The 16,716-nt window shown below is 44.9% G+C and overlaps 2 protein-coding genes across 4 annotated transcripts in view; one reads left to right on the top strand and one right to left on the bottom strand.

Annotated features, from left to right (window-relative positions):
• LOC124544869 (trichoplein keratin filament-binding protein) overlaps positions 1-16,716 on the top strand; it is a 754,849-nt gene that overhangs the window by 119,730 nt on the left and 618,403 nt on the right. The window lies entirely within an intron of this gene.
• Positions 1-16,716, bottom strand: part of LOC124544868 (serine/arginine repetitive matrix protein 1-like) — a 230,005-nt gene that overhangs the window by 91,949 nt on the left and 121,340 nt on the right. For both annotated transcript variants that reach the window (XM_047123580.1, XM_047123581.1), the window contains one exon: positions 9,466-11,013. In XM_047123580.1, the coding sequence (XP_046979536.1) occupies positions 9,466-11,013 (1,548 nt within the window). The remainder of the gene's footprint in view (positions 1-9,465; positions 11,014-16,716) is intronic.

Raw genomic sequence — 16,716 nt, 5'->3', positions numbered from 1 at the left:
CCTCCTGAGGCTCCCACTAAAGGAAGTGACAGAAAACAATTTGTGTGAGCACTGGCTGAAGTAAACTTTATAGTTACTTGTAAAGTGCTCGCTGGTAGTAATATGGCAAATATAAACAAGAAAATTCGTTTGTCCAGTCTACTCTTGCCCATTCCCATTACGTGGCTAATGAAACTAGCTCGCCTTATAGTATCGAAAGATCTTTTCGCTATCTTTATTCTTGTTGATGCCTTCTTCTTTGCGGTCTAACTCCCCTTTCTCTGTTCTCACTAGTCGGAATATTTTCTTTAAAATCTTCTGTAATTCTTTTCTGTTTCTCCTGATGTAATTGAGAACATACCGTAACCAGGATCAAGACTTGCTGGTTTGACCACTGTACGGAGAGATTATATTTGTTGCACGTATCTTGGACTCTGTTGGTATACCACTTCAGTTACGCCGTTCTTTATTGGCTTCTTAGCTATATTCATCATTAATTATCTCAAGTTGAATTTCCTTAGAGCCTTCTTTAATTTTACGTATCCACTTACTGTTACTAAAATTAAATATATATAATGCTGTGAGCAAGGACCAAAGAATAAACACACGTTAATTCCAACCACCGTCTGACGTAATATAGTCCCTATCCTAAAGTTTCTCACTGGCGCAAAGTCAAAAGCAAAATTCGTGAGAGAGAGATGTATCTGAGTTCCCTGTTCGGACACGAGTAAGACAAGAGATTGACTACTCTCCATTTCTCTTCACTTGTTTTGTGGAGAGAATAACGTTATTGTTACTTAAACAACAGAAACATGACACGTACACCTGACCGAGCTTACAAATAACAGTGATAATCGCTGACATACACTTTTGCCAAGAAGATAGTTCTTAGATATGCAGGTAACAAAATGAGGCACGATAATAATGCGTACACTAGGAGATAGCCTGTTGACGTCGTAAAACGTGATATTTGATACAATGTGGGATGTCCCTGCACGGATGTAATATACACTGCCTGACAAAAAAGTGCCATAAAACAGTTATATCTTCTCTTGAAGCAAGCTGGCCCAAAGTACTTGGAACTGGGCCTTGATATCCTGGATACTACCATTGGGTCGGAGTTGATGTCCGAGTTCCGTACCACATATGTTTTATCGGGAACAGATCTGAAAATGCTGCAGGCCACGGGTGTACCTCAACATCGCACGCACAGTTCCGGAGCACGTGCCACGTGTGGGTGAGCACTGTCCTGCTGAAAAATGGCACCACGATACTGTCGCATGAGAGGTAAAACATAAGGTCGCATAGTGTCCGTTACGTACGTTTGTGCCGTCAGAGATCTCTGAGTGACTACCAGCCGTGACCTGAAGACATAACCAATGGCCTCCTCTCTAGATGACACCAGAGTAACACTACTGCTCCGCTTCGAAACATTGAAAGAATGGGACGTGTTCTCAGGCCAGCGCCGTACTCGCCGACGATGGTCATCGAGGATTGTGAAGAACCACGATTCGTCGCTTAATACAATGCGATGCCATTCATCAACAGTCCCTGCTCCCCAGTCACAGCATCAGTCCAGACGCAGCCGTTTTTGTTGTGCTTTTACCGGCGTCCTACGAATGGGGCGTCAGTTCTCTAGTCTGGCTGCTGCTAGTCCCCGATCAATGATGCCTCACAAATCTGGATATTGCACGAGTCGACGATCCTGCCAAATGGAGACCCAGAATGACGCCTCTTTCAAACTCTTCCAGCTGGTGATGGTGTGGCGTATCGGTGTCCTCCACAGTGATCACTAAACGTCTGACGTTGTTTACGGCCCTTATATACCCTACCAGGCCTGATAACAACAGTACACACTAACAACATTCATGCACTCGAGTGGCCGTTCTACCTGTCAAAGAGGACCGCAGTTCTAATCGTTTGCGTACCCGCCAGTGGTATGTGCAGTCTTGAAGTTTCACTGAAATCTTACCATGTCCACTGAGTGTTTCACATTTTTGTCAGGCAGTATAGATCGTCAGTGTGGGGTGTGCGTGTGACACCCTCGCTTGATAATATCGGATACGCAATGGCTACTGGCAGTGTGGATTAGGCCACCCAACATGGGTTGAAATAATTCCTGTCGCCTCTCGACAAACGCCCTGTAGAGGTAAACTGTTGTCCGTGGTGGGTTTTACAGCTAGTGCCACACTTGGTGATTTTCTCCGATCATATTCGCGGTTGAAACGGTCATCGAAGGGTGCCACATTTGAAACAATTGTAATCACGGTGTATGAAGTCGCGCCAAAATAAAAACTCGGTGTCATTCTTGTGACAAAAATCTGTAGCTTCTGCAGTTGTGTTGCAGCCTTCCTTACACACACACCGTGGAAGATGAGTTGTCATTCTAAAATATTTAGCTGGAGGAGCATTACAATTTGTTGTTCGTCCTCGAAGATGACGTAGTACCCTACGGAAACCGTGGGTTTATCCAGTTATTCTGAACCGTCCAATTGAAGGAAAGAATGTGTCGTTACACAAGTAACTTAAGGACTATTTCGAGAAATTATTTTGTTTCTGCCGTTTGGGTATAACATCTCTCGACTTACAGTTGTCGAATATTGAAAGCCAGTTATGTGATTGTGTTGGTTCAGAAGAAAAACTTGCAGTAAAAGTGAGCTAAGTTTTGCTATTAAAGCCGGCCGATGTCGCCGAGCGGTTCTAGGCGCTTCAGTCTGGAACCGCGCTACCGCTACCGCTACCGCATGGATGTTTGTGATGTCCTTAAGTTAGTTAGGTTTAAGTAGTTCTAAGTTCTAGGGGACTGATGACCTCAGATGTTAAGTCCCATAGTGCTCAGAGCCATTTGAATTTGCTATTAAATCGAGTAAATAATTATGAAAATAAACGTTTTCTTACAAGGTCCTGTTAATTGCTTAATCACTTCTAATATTCTTAGAATGGCAACCGCTGTACTATTTTCAGACATTACGACACACGGAAGAAACAGAGTACACCAAACCTCCTAGTTACCGCGCGACTGGCAGTAAAAAGCAGCCTAGTGTGGCAACGATACCAAGGAAGTTGCCCCATAAGAGAACAATGCTGCTTCGGTGTTGGCCACTTCCACAATATTGACATGGTTATAACGTTTCCAATTGGTGCGCCACATGAACAGACGCTTTAATAAGTCCCCAGACCCGTCCACTATTTTTGTGTCGACTGACGGTGGGAAGTACACCACATCCCCTGACACAGACACTACATTTATGTGACTGGAATGCTCCTGGCAGGAGGATGAGCGCACGGAGCACCCTCCCGAAACCGTGGATACACGAGGTCCTTTACGACGGCAAGTGCTGTGCTGGTGAGTGGCGTTTGAGCGCCCTGGCTCTCGATTGCAGTGGCTAGTCGACCTTGCCCACATCACCATCGAATGTTTCCTCCCTCCTGGCACCTTCTAAGCAGCCACGACCTGACGCGAAGGACGATATGAAACTCCTAGCCAACTACAAAAGTAAACCTACGATCCAGCCATGCGTAATGTCATCCAAATGTGGTAACTGGACCATCTTGTTAAACTTGAGATGTTTCTGTCCGGTTCCGTCATAGATACGTCCACTCATTGTTGAAACGTTTTCGTTATCCTCGAAGATCCCTACGCTTTCGAACATAAATGCAGCTGATTCGAGTCTTGATAGTAGTAGAACTTGGTCAATTCAATTTAGAAGACTGATCATGTAGAGCTAGCAAGTTTCATGGATCATTTGTACAATTAATTGTAATGATGTGTAACGAATTTCATACTCATATTATCCATAAATGTGTAAATATGGTTACATGTTGCCCATTTAAAGTCCTTTTTTATGTCCAGATGTGAATTAGAAATTCCTGCCCACCCTCTTTTATATGTTATATAAACAGAAATGTTTTTAGAGAATGAAGCAGTTGTCAAGGAGAAACTTCATCTTGTTTTCAAACTTAACTTTGGTATCTGTCAGAAATTTTATGTCATTGGGTATGTGATAAGAAATTTGTGGTAGTAGCATTATGCGCTCTTTTTGCTGAAGATAACCTTAACGTGAAACAGTGAATGCTATTTTTTTCTTCTCGTGTTGTAATTATGTATGTCATTGTTCTTTTTGAACTGTAGTGGATTATTTACAGCAAACTTCATGAGGAAATACGTATACTGTAAATAAATACTGTAATTCCTAATTTATGAAACATATGTCTGCAAGATGATCGTGGGTAAGCGTCACACATTGCTTTTACTGTGTGTTTTTTAGCAATGAAAACATTGTTTCTTACAGATGAGTTACCCTAAAATATTATTCCATACGACGTTACTGAATGAAAATAAGCAAAATATGTTTTTTACTGATTTTTATATCTACAAGATATGCAATTATTCTAAGCCGAAATTGGGAGATCTGAACTGCTTTAGCAGTTCTAAATGTGTTTTTTCCAGTTTGAATCCCATCAATAAGACACCCAAAAATTTTTAAGTTTCCACCCTAGTTTTTATTTCCTCACCATCTACTAGAATCATCACCAGTAAACCTCCGATTCTTTAAAAAATCAACAGCGTCAAACGTCTCATTAATTTGCAGATTTGTTAATGTGTTAAATATTACAAGTGTCACTAGCATTGTAATCATTACAAACATACACACAACAACAGATAAAATGGCAAGCAATGTTCTCAAAAATGGTCTTCGGCATGTAAGCGAGAAAAAAAATTGGAAAACGTTTGAAATTGTTCTTAAAGCTAGTTGGAAGTCTCTAAATTTTCTCATTATGAAACACTGGACGAATATAGCTTAGGTAATTTGCGCTCCATTTTAAGCAAAATCAAGTTTTTCATGCGTCTGAATGTTAATGACGTCATATCTCCTGACATGTGTGTCGTACAGTGGTGTAATTTTGCAGGTACATTCAATGATGTATGTAGATACTGCCTGCAAAGTGTGTTACGAATAGCTTTAGCAGTGAAGAAGTGACAGATTAGAACTTCATCCCCCCGATTCTGAAGTTTGACTGAAGAACAGCGAAAATGCCGTAGTAACCGGTAAACTTCTTTCTTCCATCATTTTGTGGGGAGGGGGTCAGCGAGAAAGTGTTTCGTAAAGGTTCCAGATTATATATAAGGTTTGTTGAAAGTCGCTAAGTACTCTACTTTATAAAATACTGGATGAATAAAACCCGGGTATGTGCACACCATCAGTTGCACTTCCTCAAAGTCAAACACACAGTTTTTCAGGTTACCTTCCATTAGGAAAGTGGGTGCACTCAGCGACTGCCATGTGAATTATAAATTATAGAGCGCAGCAATGAGTTCTAGCTGAAATAATTGTCTTATTCTGTCAAACGTTTGATATAAAATTATAGCGCTTAATTAGTAGATTATTACATCATTTTAAATATGACCAGTAATTACTTGAAATATTGAAAAATGAATTGGCAACCTGCAACTGGAACAGGGTTAGTAATGTAGATTGATATAATAGCTCTAGATGTGCAGAACTGAACATGTTGTCTCGATTTGAAATTGAGAGAGACCATTTGCCGAAGACCATTGCTTGCCATTTTATCTGTTGTTGTATGTATGTTTGTAATGATTACAATGCTAGTGACACTTGCAAAAAGAACTAATTCTTGATGTATGTAATGTATGTATGTAACTCCAATTTTGTATTGGTATTATGATCAGCAACTCATTGTGTTCGTAATTTATTAATTAAGGTTTCCATCAGTTTTCTGAAGATTTTCATTCATTCGCAAACTTTTACCTACGTTAGAAGCTACACTGTTATTAACAAAACATGAAATACAAAATGCTTAGTTACACTGATAATTTTCGAGCAATCTGCGTGCACAGATTAGAGCAGTGCAGTAAATCTTTTATGACCTACGTGCATTAGTGATGTTTAATTGTTCATAATAGATGCATTGTACTCCAGTTCGATTAACACATGTTATTTGTCTGTGTTGTGATTGTATTGGTACATTCAAAATCCGACAGACATCTTTAGTTGTTTATACATTCAAATTTGACTGGTGCCTTCAGTGTCTTTTCATATGTCAATGTGCGCTCTCCCTCCCTCCCTCCCACTCCCCCTCCCTCCGCCGCCCCTTCCCCCTCCCGAGTTCATAGTGTTAAATACACAGATGCTGTATTGAGAAATGTCTTAGTCATTGTCGTATTACTGTTATGCTTGGTCATCAGCTAACTGATTTACTGGATCATAAACCATTTTTAAAAAGAAGAAAAAAATTTATTTAAATTTGAAGTGCTTGAGACCTTAAAAGTTAAGCACGATGAAGGAATAAATTCGGTAAGACATTAATATTTTGCCCAAATAAGCGGAGTTACCACCTCAACAGATATCCAGGAACTCAAGAGATAGTGGCGTCATAGGTGCGTAGATTCGTCATGCGCTGCCTCGTGCAGAAAAATGCGTTACTACGTTCCTCCTACAAGAGGACAAAATGTGCAAAGTAAGAATTGAACGGTGACGGTGACGTCATCGGCAGGAGGAACATCGCAAAAAATGTTCAAATGTGTGTGAAATCTTATGGGACTCAACTGCTAAGGTCATCAGTCCCTAAGTTACACACTACTTATCCTAAATTATCCTAAGGACAAACACACACACCCATGCCCGAGGGAGGACTCGAACCTCCGCCGGGACCAGCCGCACGAGGAACATTGCATGTCACGGTAATTGTTGACCGCTGGTGGCAACGAAAGGGATGTCTAGACTCGCAGGACTTGGTAATCACATTGCAATCATCGTAACATTTATGTGAACTTTCACAGGAAAAGCACCGATAAATTAAGACCAAAACCCTATCCATACCAATAGGTGCGTAGGGTCTTAGGAGTGCGCGCACATTTTCGTCGGCATGGGTGGAAGTTCCTCCTCTTTGCATGACACCTGTGTTACATTTTTACGTAACTATGTGAGTACACATTCTTGCAGAAGGTGAAGCGACGTAACTGTTCCGTAAGAACGATACAGTCAGTGGACCATTCCCAATTATGTGTTGGTAAAGGTTTCTATCTTATAAGCCCATCGATGAATTTCTAACTTTTTGAGATTGCTGTTGGTAATGGCGCGTCTGAGTTCACACACTGGAGACAGTGAATACATTTTAACGTCTTAAACATCAGTTATACTTTCAATTAGGGCAGTAATTCAGAAAGCATTACCTGATGTAAAGCAGTTGAAGTAAAACGCTTTTCAAGAACACATGTGTGGAGTTGGTGAACCGCGTTAGTACACCGTTTCCGGGATTGTCGGAACTACCGGCTTGCATCGAATCCTCCCAGCGGATTGAGGAAGAGGGCCAGTGTGACGCCCAGTCAGGCTGTGGGTTTTAGGGGGTTTCCCATGTCATGTCCTGCCGGGTGAACAGGCCGACCGGGCTGCAAGTCGTGTCCCGCCTGTTAGGCGATTCGCAAAGGCATTCACACACTTTAAGATGGGAGAACATCAGTCGCATGCAGACGGGGTAGACGAATTCCGTCGGGGAGGAGGAGGGGTGGCAACAGGAAGGGCATCCGGCCACACACTGCCACTAACATTACCAAATCCCACCGAGCGAGGTGGCGCAGTGGTCAGCACACTGGACTCGCATTCGGGAGGACGACGGTTCAATCCCGCGTCCGGCCGTCCTGACAGGTTTTCCGTGATTTCCTTAGATCACTTCAGGGAAATGCCGGGATGGTTCCTTTGAAAGGGCACGGCCAATTTCCTTCCCCATCCTTTCCTAAACCGAGCTTGTGCTCCGTCTCTAATGACCTCGTTGTCGACGGGACGTTAAACACTAATTTCCTCCCCTCCTCCTCCCCTTACCAAATCCAGACTAACCTGCCGGCCCTGTGAAGACACGGGGTAAGGCCAGGAAAAAGATGAAAATGAAAAACTTTTCACTTTATATTATTTAACACAGCGTCATCATATTTGTTTCACATTCACTGAATATTTTAGTTTAAAGGAGTTAATTCCATTCATTGTTTACTGGTGGAGAATAAATTATCACGAAAATGAACTACTACTGTAGAAATGGAGTTGAACGATCTGATGGACAAATTATTTATTTTGGTACATCGTCATAGAATATGGTTGTTTAATTTGTCAGATGAAATTACAGCCTCAAACGCAGTGATATTTTTCAACCCAACTCAAGTGAAAGGCTAATAATGGAGCACTTCACGCATTTGTAAGTACACTGACCACAGTTGTTTCATAGAGCACAAAATTTGCTCCGCTAGTAAGTTTTCGTTTTTTTTAGCAGGGTGGCGACTTTAGTCTGCAAAATCTGGAACATAGGGAATTATCAGTGAGTTCCGAAACACTCTGGGAATTATGAGGGACTCTAAAGGGAGTACAGCTGTTTGTTTTAGAAGAAATGTTCAGAAATATTGTGCTAAAAATCACTGCGAGATTCTGTTCCGAAAACAATAGGTTGTGGAGTCGAAAATTCAAGGAGGTCATTGAATTGCTGTTACGTTTACTGCTCGACAGCCGCTACTTCGGGCCCGCTGACGACTCAGGAGGGTCTCAATTATTGTCGGTGGGGTCTTCGGTTTCAGATCGCTTTCCCTTCGCAAGAGTTTGAGGGACAGAAAGTGTAGCTTGCGAATGTCATTAGCACAGAAACGAAGCTGGATTTTCTTAATTTTATAAAATATGCATGAGGAGCTATTTTTATAGATCAGCGTTGAATGTCCAGGAATCATTTTACTAATTTCGGTACAAGTAGTTATTCGCCGACATTCTTCCAGTGTCATACGCCAGATCAGAAATGATCCTAGTGTCAAAACCGTCAGATTTGAATCATGATAACGCGTCTTTGCTATCAACGTATATTGATATTATGTTGGCCGGCCGCTGTGGCCGAGCGGTTCTAGGCACCTCAGTCCGGAACCGCGCTGCTGCTACGGTCGCAGGTTCGAATCCTTCCTCGGGCATGAATGTGTGTGATGTCCTTAGGTTAGTTAGGTTTAAGTAGTTCTAAGTTCTAGGGGACTGATGACCTCAGATGTTAATTCTGATAGTGCTCGGAGCCATTTGAACCATTTTATATTATGTTGCAGTAGCTGTGTTACAAAGTAATACGACTGAATATTATTTCTCGAACAACAAAAATCATAAATTTCGTACATAGTTTGTTTTCAGTCGGCTGAACTTGGAATAAACATTTAATTGGTGATGGGGCAACCCAAAAATTTGCGGCCTTGAAAACTAGCAAAGAAAAACTTGCTTTCACATACAACAAAAACTGATTCCGGGAGAAATGAAATTTCAGCCTAGAAATCTTTTATTGAAGCGAAGTCACCGCCCTTTTTAAACACACGTGCTGTAAATGTTTAGCACAAAAGAACGTCTGTTGCTGGAAATAAATTTTAGTTTGTTGGTTTTGTTATATTGGGTAATCTGGAGTAAATGTTGCAACTGTTAAAACCATAGAAATACGAGATAGGTGTTAGGTACTTACTTGGCATGGGCGGTGGTGGCATGGGCGGTGGTGGTGCCGGCGGTTTCAGTTGCACCGTAATTGGAGGCGTCGGTGGAGCCTTCTTTGTCGGTGAGTCCATCTTCGTCTCCACTTTCCTGAGATTGGGCTGTTCCCACGGTACTTTGGGTTTCGGCGGGGGTTCTCTATTTATTTCGAGGGTAAGCTTCTCGCGCGGCTTGGGCGCTGGAGGCTCTTCCTTTTGCACCTGTACCGTCCTCTCCCTGGGTTTGGGCTCCTCTCTGTTGTTAATGGGAAGTGAAGTCCGTTCTCTCGGCTTGGGCTCCTCCTTCGCTACCGGCCTGAGGTCGTCTCGCGCCGTGGCGACGCTAGAAGGCCCGTTCTCCTCCCTCGGAGGGGCAGAGCGCTGTCGCGATTCGAGCTGTATGGGGCGCACCCGTGGCTCCTGGCCAATGGAGTCCTGCCGCTGGAGCCTGCTGAGGCGCGGCACGTGCTCCAGCTGCTCCTTGGCGAGGCGCAGCTGCTCCTTGGTGGACGCCGCCGCGTTGATCACGTCCTGCCGCAGCCTCTGCTCCGGCGTCGAGACCTTCCTGGTGGGAGGCCCCGGCGGAGCGGAGGCCTGCTCGGGCGTCGACGTCTTTCTCGGCGGGCCCGGCGGTTGGGGCGTCGCCGTCGTCGTTGTCGTCGCCACGGTGCTTGCCGGCCGAGTAGGCGACAGACCGTTCTCTCGCGGCTGCGATGGAATGATGGTTATCTTGCTCTGCTTGCGCACAGGGCTTTGCTGTGGCTGCTGTTGCTGCTGCGGCTGTCCAGTCGGTGGAGTCTGTTGCTGCGTCTTGTTCTGCAGCGGCTGCTGCTGCACCTTGTTCGGAACTGGTTGCGGTTGCGATTGTGGTTGCTGTTGCTGCACCTTGTTCTGGGCTGGCTGTGGCGGTTGATTCTGCTGGGCCTTGTTCTGGACTGGCTGTGGTGGTTGATGTTGTTGAGCCCTGTTCTGGTCTGGCTGCGGTGATTGATGTTGTTGAACCCTGTTCTGGGCTGGCTGCGGTGGTTGATGTTGTTGAGCCTTGTTCTGGGCAGGTTGTGGTGGTTGATGTTGTTGAGCCTTGTTCTGGGCAGGTTGTGGTGGTTGATGCTGCTGTTGTGCCTTGTTCTGGACTGGTTGTGCCGGCTGATGCTGCTGGGCCTTGTTCTGGGGTGGTTGTTGCTGCTGTATCGTATTCTGGACTGGTTGCTGCTGTTGTTGCTGCTGCTGCGGCGGCTGGGTAGTTCTGTTCTGGGCTTGCAGTATTTGCGGCTGCGGTTGAGGCTGCCGCGGCGAGTTGTGTTGCGGCTGTGGCGTCGGCCTCGGTTCCTCCCTGTTGGACGCCGGAAGTGAAGTCCTGTCTCTGGGCCGGGGCTCCTCCCTCGTTATAGGGACGACTTTCTCCTTGGGCCTGGGCTCCTCCCTCACGATGGGCACCGTCCTCTCCTTGGGCGGCTGCTGCTGCTGCGGTGGCGGCTGCTTGGCAGTGGCAGGTGCGGCGGCGTTGGCGGTGTTGTGGGTGACGGGCGGCGGCTGCGGACCGTCTGCGAACAGGAAGGGAAGGCGCATAGCGCGCGGGCCGTGACTGGAGCGCCAGCTGCTAGCTGCCGCGCGCGGCGTCGCCGCGGCTCGCCTCGTCTCGCCGCAGTTCGGCTCGCCTGGCTAACTGGCCGGCCGCCAGCACCGCCCCCCGCCCCCGGCCCCTGTACCACCTCACTGTGTTGTTGTTTGCCTCTGGCAGAGCGCGCCGCGACGCCCCGTGCTGCCCATCCAGATAGGGGGTGTCGCCTCTCGTCCTGTAGGGCGCGGGGCGTTGTGGGCGGATATGCCGCGGCTAATTAGCATAAAACCAACCACGTTTCTGTGTACGTGTGGCTCGCTGGCTAACAAGGGCAGCGTTCACCTAACCGATCGCCGATTTTATTCATTCTTTCGCAGGGCTATAGTCCACACTTGGGTGTAACAAATTCTGCTCTAGTACGATGCGCTTATATGGCTTTTTCGAGGAATCCACGCTCAAGGTTTCACGAACCGTTGAATACTGTATTAGAACAACAGCGTTAATAAAACCGTATAAGGCGACAAACTACTGGCCGACCCTTACTAACTTGGAGTCACGTAGTTTACTGTATTTTTCTGAAATTCCACCAAATACTTGCATCAGTACAAATAATTGTTTCTTCCGAAAGGAGCAATAATACTAGCGATAATCATTTTGGTACGTTCGTGGTGAGTTATAATAAGAATTCTTAATGAAATTAACATTTACTTTTCGACACATTAATTCTCCCTGCTCAGAACCTGGTACTTTCTTGTTTTTACTGCCGACAATAACATTTATTTTTTGACATGTGGTTCATAATGTACATTAGAATCTAGATTCTCATTTATGTGGCTGGCTAGGAAAGGTATACTGCCTCCATTGGTGACACGCCTATACTGATGAACCAAAACATTATGACCGTTTGGTGACGTTGCGGGCACATGATGGTATAAAAAAAGTACGTAAGCCGAGCTGAGACGAATGGGAAAGAAGTCTGTCGACTATATGGACCGCAAATGGGGAAATCGACAGACATAAGGGGGCAGATTTTAATGATCCGCGCCTTGGAAACGAGCATACCGGACGCAACAAAGCTAATAGACTGTACGTATGCTGCTTTCGTGAGTACCAGTGGAAAGTGGTTGAAGAGCAAAGTAGGCACGAGTTGGCGACAAGACAATCTGCGTACACGCCTCACCTCAGAATGGGGAGGTTGTAGGCTTCTTGGTTCTGTGAAGTGCGATAGGCGGCGATTTGTGGTAGATCTGACAACAGAGTACAAGTGTTTCGGAAGACACCGTTCAGCGCACGTCTGCAGCATACGAGTTCCCATGCTGACCCTACGGCATTATCAGGTAAGATTGCAGTCGACACGGAATCATCGAGGTTGAACCTTAGATTAGTCGTGAGGTGTCGCCTAGTCGAATGAGTCACGTTTCTTGTTACAGGAGGCCGGTGGCCGTGTCTGGATACGCCGTCATGCGAGCGAATGACTGCTCGAAACATGCAGGCCGGTGCGGACACCGTTGTGCTACGGAGGACATTCACCTGTGCTTCCGCCGTGACAGCTTTTGACTACGGGAACATGACTGAGAACCACACACACCCCTTCATGCTTGATCTGATGTGTACCCCGTCGGCGATGAAATGTCCGGCTGGATAACTGACTGTGTTATAAATCCAGAATCGTGCTAGAGATCTGTGGTGTAAGACTGTGAATTCACATTGATATCTTGAGGACACAACTCGACGAAACACATCCGGTACGCTATCAGGCGCCAGCTCACAGCGCGCAAACCACCGGTCTGTAATTTACGGGAGTTGCGTGGCCTTTGCGTAAATATCTGGTGTCACATACCTCAGCAAAACAACCAAGAACTTGTCGACTCCATGCCATTCAAAATCCCTCCTGTACAGCGTTCCGTTTTTGCACAAATTTTCTATTAAGCTGGTAGTCATAATGTTATGGCATCTCAGTGCACAGGCCGGTCGGAGTGGCCGAGCGGTTCTAGGCGCTACAGTTTGGAACCGCGCGACCGCTACGGTCGCAGGTTCGAATCCTGCCTCGGGCATGGATGTGTGTGATGTCCGTAGGTTAGTTAGGTTTAAGTAGTTCTAAGCTCTAGGGGACTGATGACCTCAGAAGTTAAGTCCCATAGTGCTCAGAGCCATTTGAACCATCTCAGTGTACAGGGTGATTCAGCTGCCCCCACCTGTTGGTTTTACGCAACCCGCAACATCTTCGAATACCACGCGCAAGACTTTCATATCCTCTCCCTCGATACATGCAAACTATATGTTCTGTACAAAAAATGAATAGGACCTTTTCGTAGGATATTTAATGTAGTTAAGTTTTATAATCGGATACGTTTTCGCTAGACGCCGTTGTTTTCGAATTATTCAAGAAAAACATACAAAAGTGACCTTCAAACGCGTTTTTCTTGAATATGTGCCTCAAGCGTCAACGTATCCCAGTATGAAGTTTCACCACATTAAATTTCCTCTAAAACCATCCTGTGCATTTCTTCTATAGGACTAACACTTTGCGTGTAGCGAATTAGAGACAATAGAAATCACACACTTGTGCTGGCACAGTTATTATGACAGCAGAGCTAAGCGACACCCAGAAAATAAGCCATAGAACAGTATCTTTCATGCTGAAAGAGAAACAGGTGTTGTACGTGAAAGAAAATAAAATTATAAAGTAAGATCACATATAGAGGAAGACTCACAAAGCGTTTAAACTGCTGGCTACGATGTCTTCAACCACTCCTGCGAACATAATCCTTCTGGCGCTGGGTTGGTGTAGCACATGTTTGACTTTGTTCGTACTGCTATTGAGCCCTTCCTCCTCCAGGAGTCACTTCCACATCCGCGAATGGGAGGTCAGCATATTGAAGCAAGCGATAGCACACAAAAGCCTAGCGCTTTCGTGTATGGTTACTACGACTCACTTTTGTGTCTGCTAAGCTACTGAAGCTAATTTGTTTCTCAGATTGAAACTATTTACTCTTTTTTTTAACCTCTTTCCAGGACTCTCGAAATTTGAAGGACTGCCATAAAACTTTAAAATTTGCAGTGATATCTTGAGAAAAATTTTGCGAGCGTAAGCTTTCGCGGCTACCAGTAAATCTTTTCTGGGTATGTGACTCTATTGTAATATTGTTATGAAGACGACACGATTGTGTTCTTCATTTGTGTGGCCATAATACGCTGAAGCGCCAAAGGCATGCGTGTTCAAATACAGAAATACGCAAACAGGCCAAACACGGCGCTGCGGTCGGCAACGCCTATGTAGTGTCTGGCGCAGTTGTTAGATCCATTGCTGCTGCTACAATGGCAGCTTATCGAGATTTACGTAAGTTTGAACGTGGTGTTATAGTCGGCGCACGATCGATGGGACACAGCATATCCGAGGTACCGAAGAAGTGGGGTTTTCCAGTACGACCATTTCACGAGTGTACCGTGAATATCAGAATTCTGCTAAAACATCAAATCCCCGACATCGCTGCGGCCGGAAAAAGATCCTGCAAGAACGGGAGCAACGACGACCGAAGAAAATCGTTCAATATGACACAAGTGCAGCCCTTCCGCAAATTGCTGGATACTCGTATTTCAGTGCTAGGCCATCAAAAAGTGTCAGCGGGCGAACCATTCAACGAAACATCATCGGTATGGGCTTCCGGAACAGAAGGCCCACTCGTTTACCCCTGATGACTGCACGACACAAAGCTTTACGTCTAGCCTGGGTCCGTCAACACCGACATTGGACTGTTGATAACTGGAAGCATATTACCTGGTCGGACGAGTCTCGTTTCAAATTTTATCGAGCGGTGTACGGGTATGGAGACAGCCTTATGAATGTTTGGGCCCTGCATGTCAGCAGGGAACTGTTCAAGATGGTGGAGGCTCTGTGATGATATGGGACCCCTGATACGTCTAGATACAACTCCGACAGCTGACACGTACGTAAGCATCCTGTCTGATAACCTGCATCTCTTCATTTCCATTGTGCATTCCGACGGACTTGGGCAATTCCAGCAGGAATTACAGGCCCATATCACTAACGTCGATTTGCACTAAGGTTTTGGAACGCATACTGTATTCGAAAATTATAAATTCGAACACTATGAATTACCTCGAAGGAAACGATTTATTGACACAGCACGGATTCAGAAAATATCGTTCTTGTGAAACACAACTAGCTCTTTATACTCATGAAGTAATGCGTGCTATCGACAGGGGATGTCAAATTGACTCCATATTTTTAGATTTCCAGAAGGCTTTCGACACCGTTACTCACAAGCGTATCCTAACCAAACTGTGTGCCTATGGAATATCGCCTCAGTTGTGCGACTGGATTCGTGATTTCCTGTCGGAAAGGTCACAGTTCATAGTAATAGACGGAAGTCATCGAGTAAAACAGAAGTAATATCCGGCGTTCCCCAAGAAAGTGTTACAGGCCCTCTATTGTTCCTGATCTATATGAACGACATAGGAGACAATCTGAGTAGCCGTATTAGATTGTTGGAGATGATGCTGTCATTTACCGTCTTTTAAAGTCATCAGATGACCAAAACGAATTGTAAAATGATTTAGATAAAATATCTGTGTGTTGTGAAAAGTGGCAATTGACCGTGAATAAAGAAAAGTGTGAAGTTATTCACATGAGTACTAAAAGAAATCCGCTAAATTTCGATTACTTGATAAGTCACATAAACCTGAAGACTGTAAATTCAACTAAATACTTAGGGATTCCACTTACAAATAACATAAATTGGAACGATCACGTAGATAGTGTTTAGGGATTACAAATAGAAGTAACCTGAATTGGAACAATCACATAGTGTTGTGCGTAGAGCAAACCAAAGACTGAGATTCATTGGCAGAACACTCAGAAGGAGCAACAGGTCCACTAAAGAGACTGCTTACACCACGCTTGTCTGCCTTATTCTGGAGTATTGCTGTGCTTTGTGGGATCCGCATCAGGTGGGACTGACGGATGACATAGAAAAAGTTCAAAGAAGGGCAGCTCGTTTTGTATTATTGCGAAATACGGGAGATAGTGCCACAGACACCATACGTCAATTGCAGTAGCAATCATTAAAACAAAGGCGTTTTTCGTTGCGGCTGGATCTTCTCGTGAAATTTCAATCACCAGTTTCCTCCTCCGACTGCGAAAACATTTTGTTGGCACCCACCTACATAGGGAGAAATGATCATCACGATAAAATAAGAGAAATCAGGGCTCGCACTGAAAAATTTAAGTGCTCGTTTTTCCCGCGCGCCGTTCGTGAGTGGAACGGTAGAGAGACAGCTTGAAGGTGGTTCATTGAACCCTCTGCCAGGCACTTTATTGTGAATAGCAGAGTAATCACGTAGATATAGGACAATGTGACACACCACAGGTCCAGAATTGCTACACTGTGGCGCCAGGAACACTCTTTTGAGTTTAAACACTTCCACTGGCCACCAGACTCCCCAGACATGAACATTATTGAGCATATCTGGAATGCCTTACAAAGTGCTGTTCAGAATAGATCTCCACCCCCTCGTACAGTACTTCAGACATTAGTCGAGTCCATGCCACGTCGTGTTGCGGCACTTCCGCGTGCTCGGTGTACCATTTTCTTTGGCACTTCAGTGTATACCACATCAAGAAATGTGTAGTGCTGCATACACAGACGGAATTTAATAAATACTT

Source organism: Schistocerca americana, chromosome 8 (assembly GCF_021461395.2).
Source record: "Schistocerca americana isolate TAMUIC-IGC-003095 chromosome 8, iqSchAmer2.1, whole genome shotgun sequence".
NCBI lineage: Eukaryota > Metazoa > Arthropoda > Insecta > Orthoptera > Acrididae > Schistocerca > Schistocerca americana.
The sequence above is the reverse complement of the archived record's forward strand: the minus strand, read 5'-3'. Positions and strand labels throughout refer to the sequence as shown.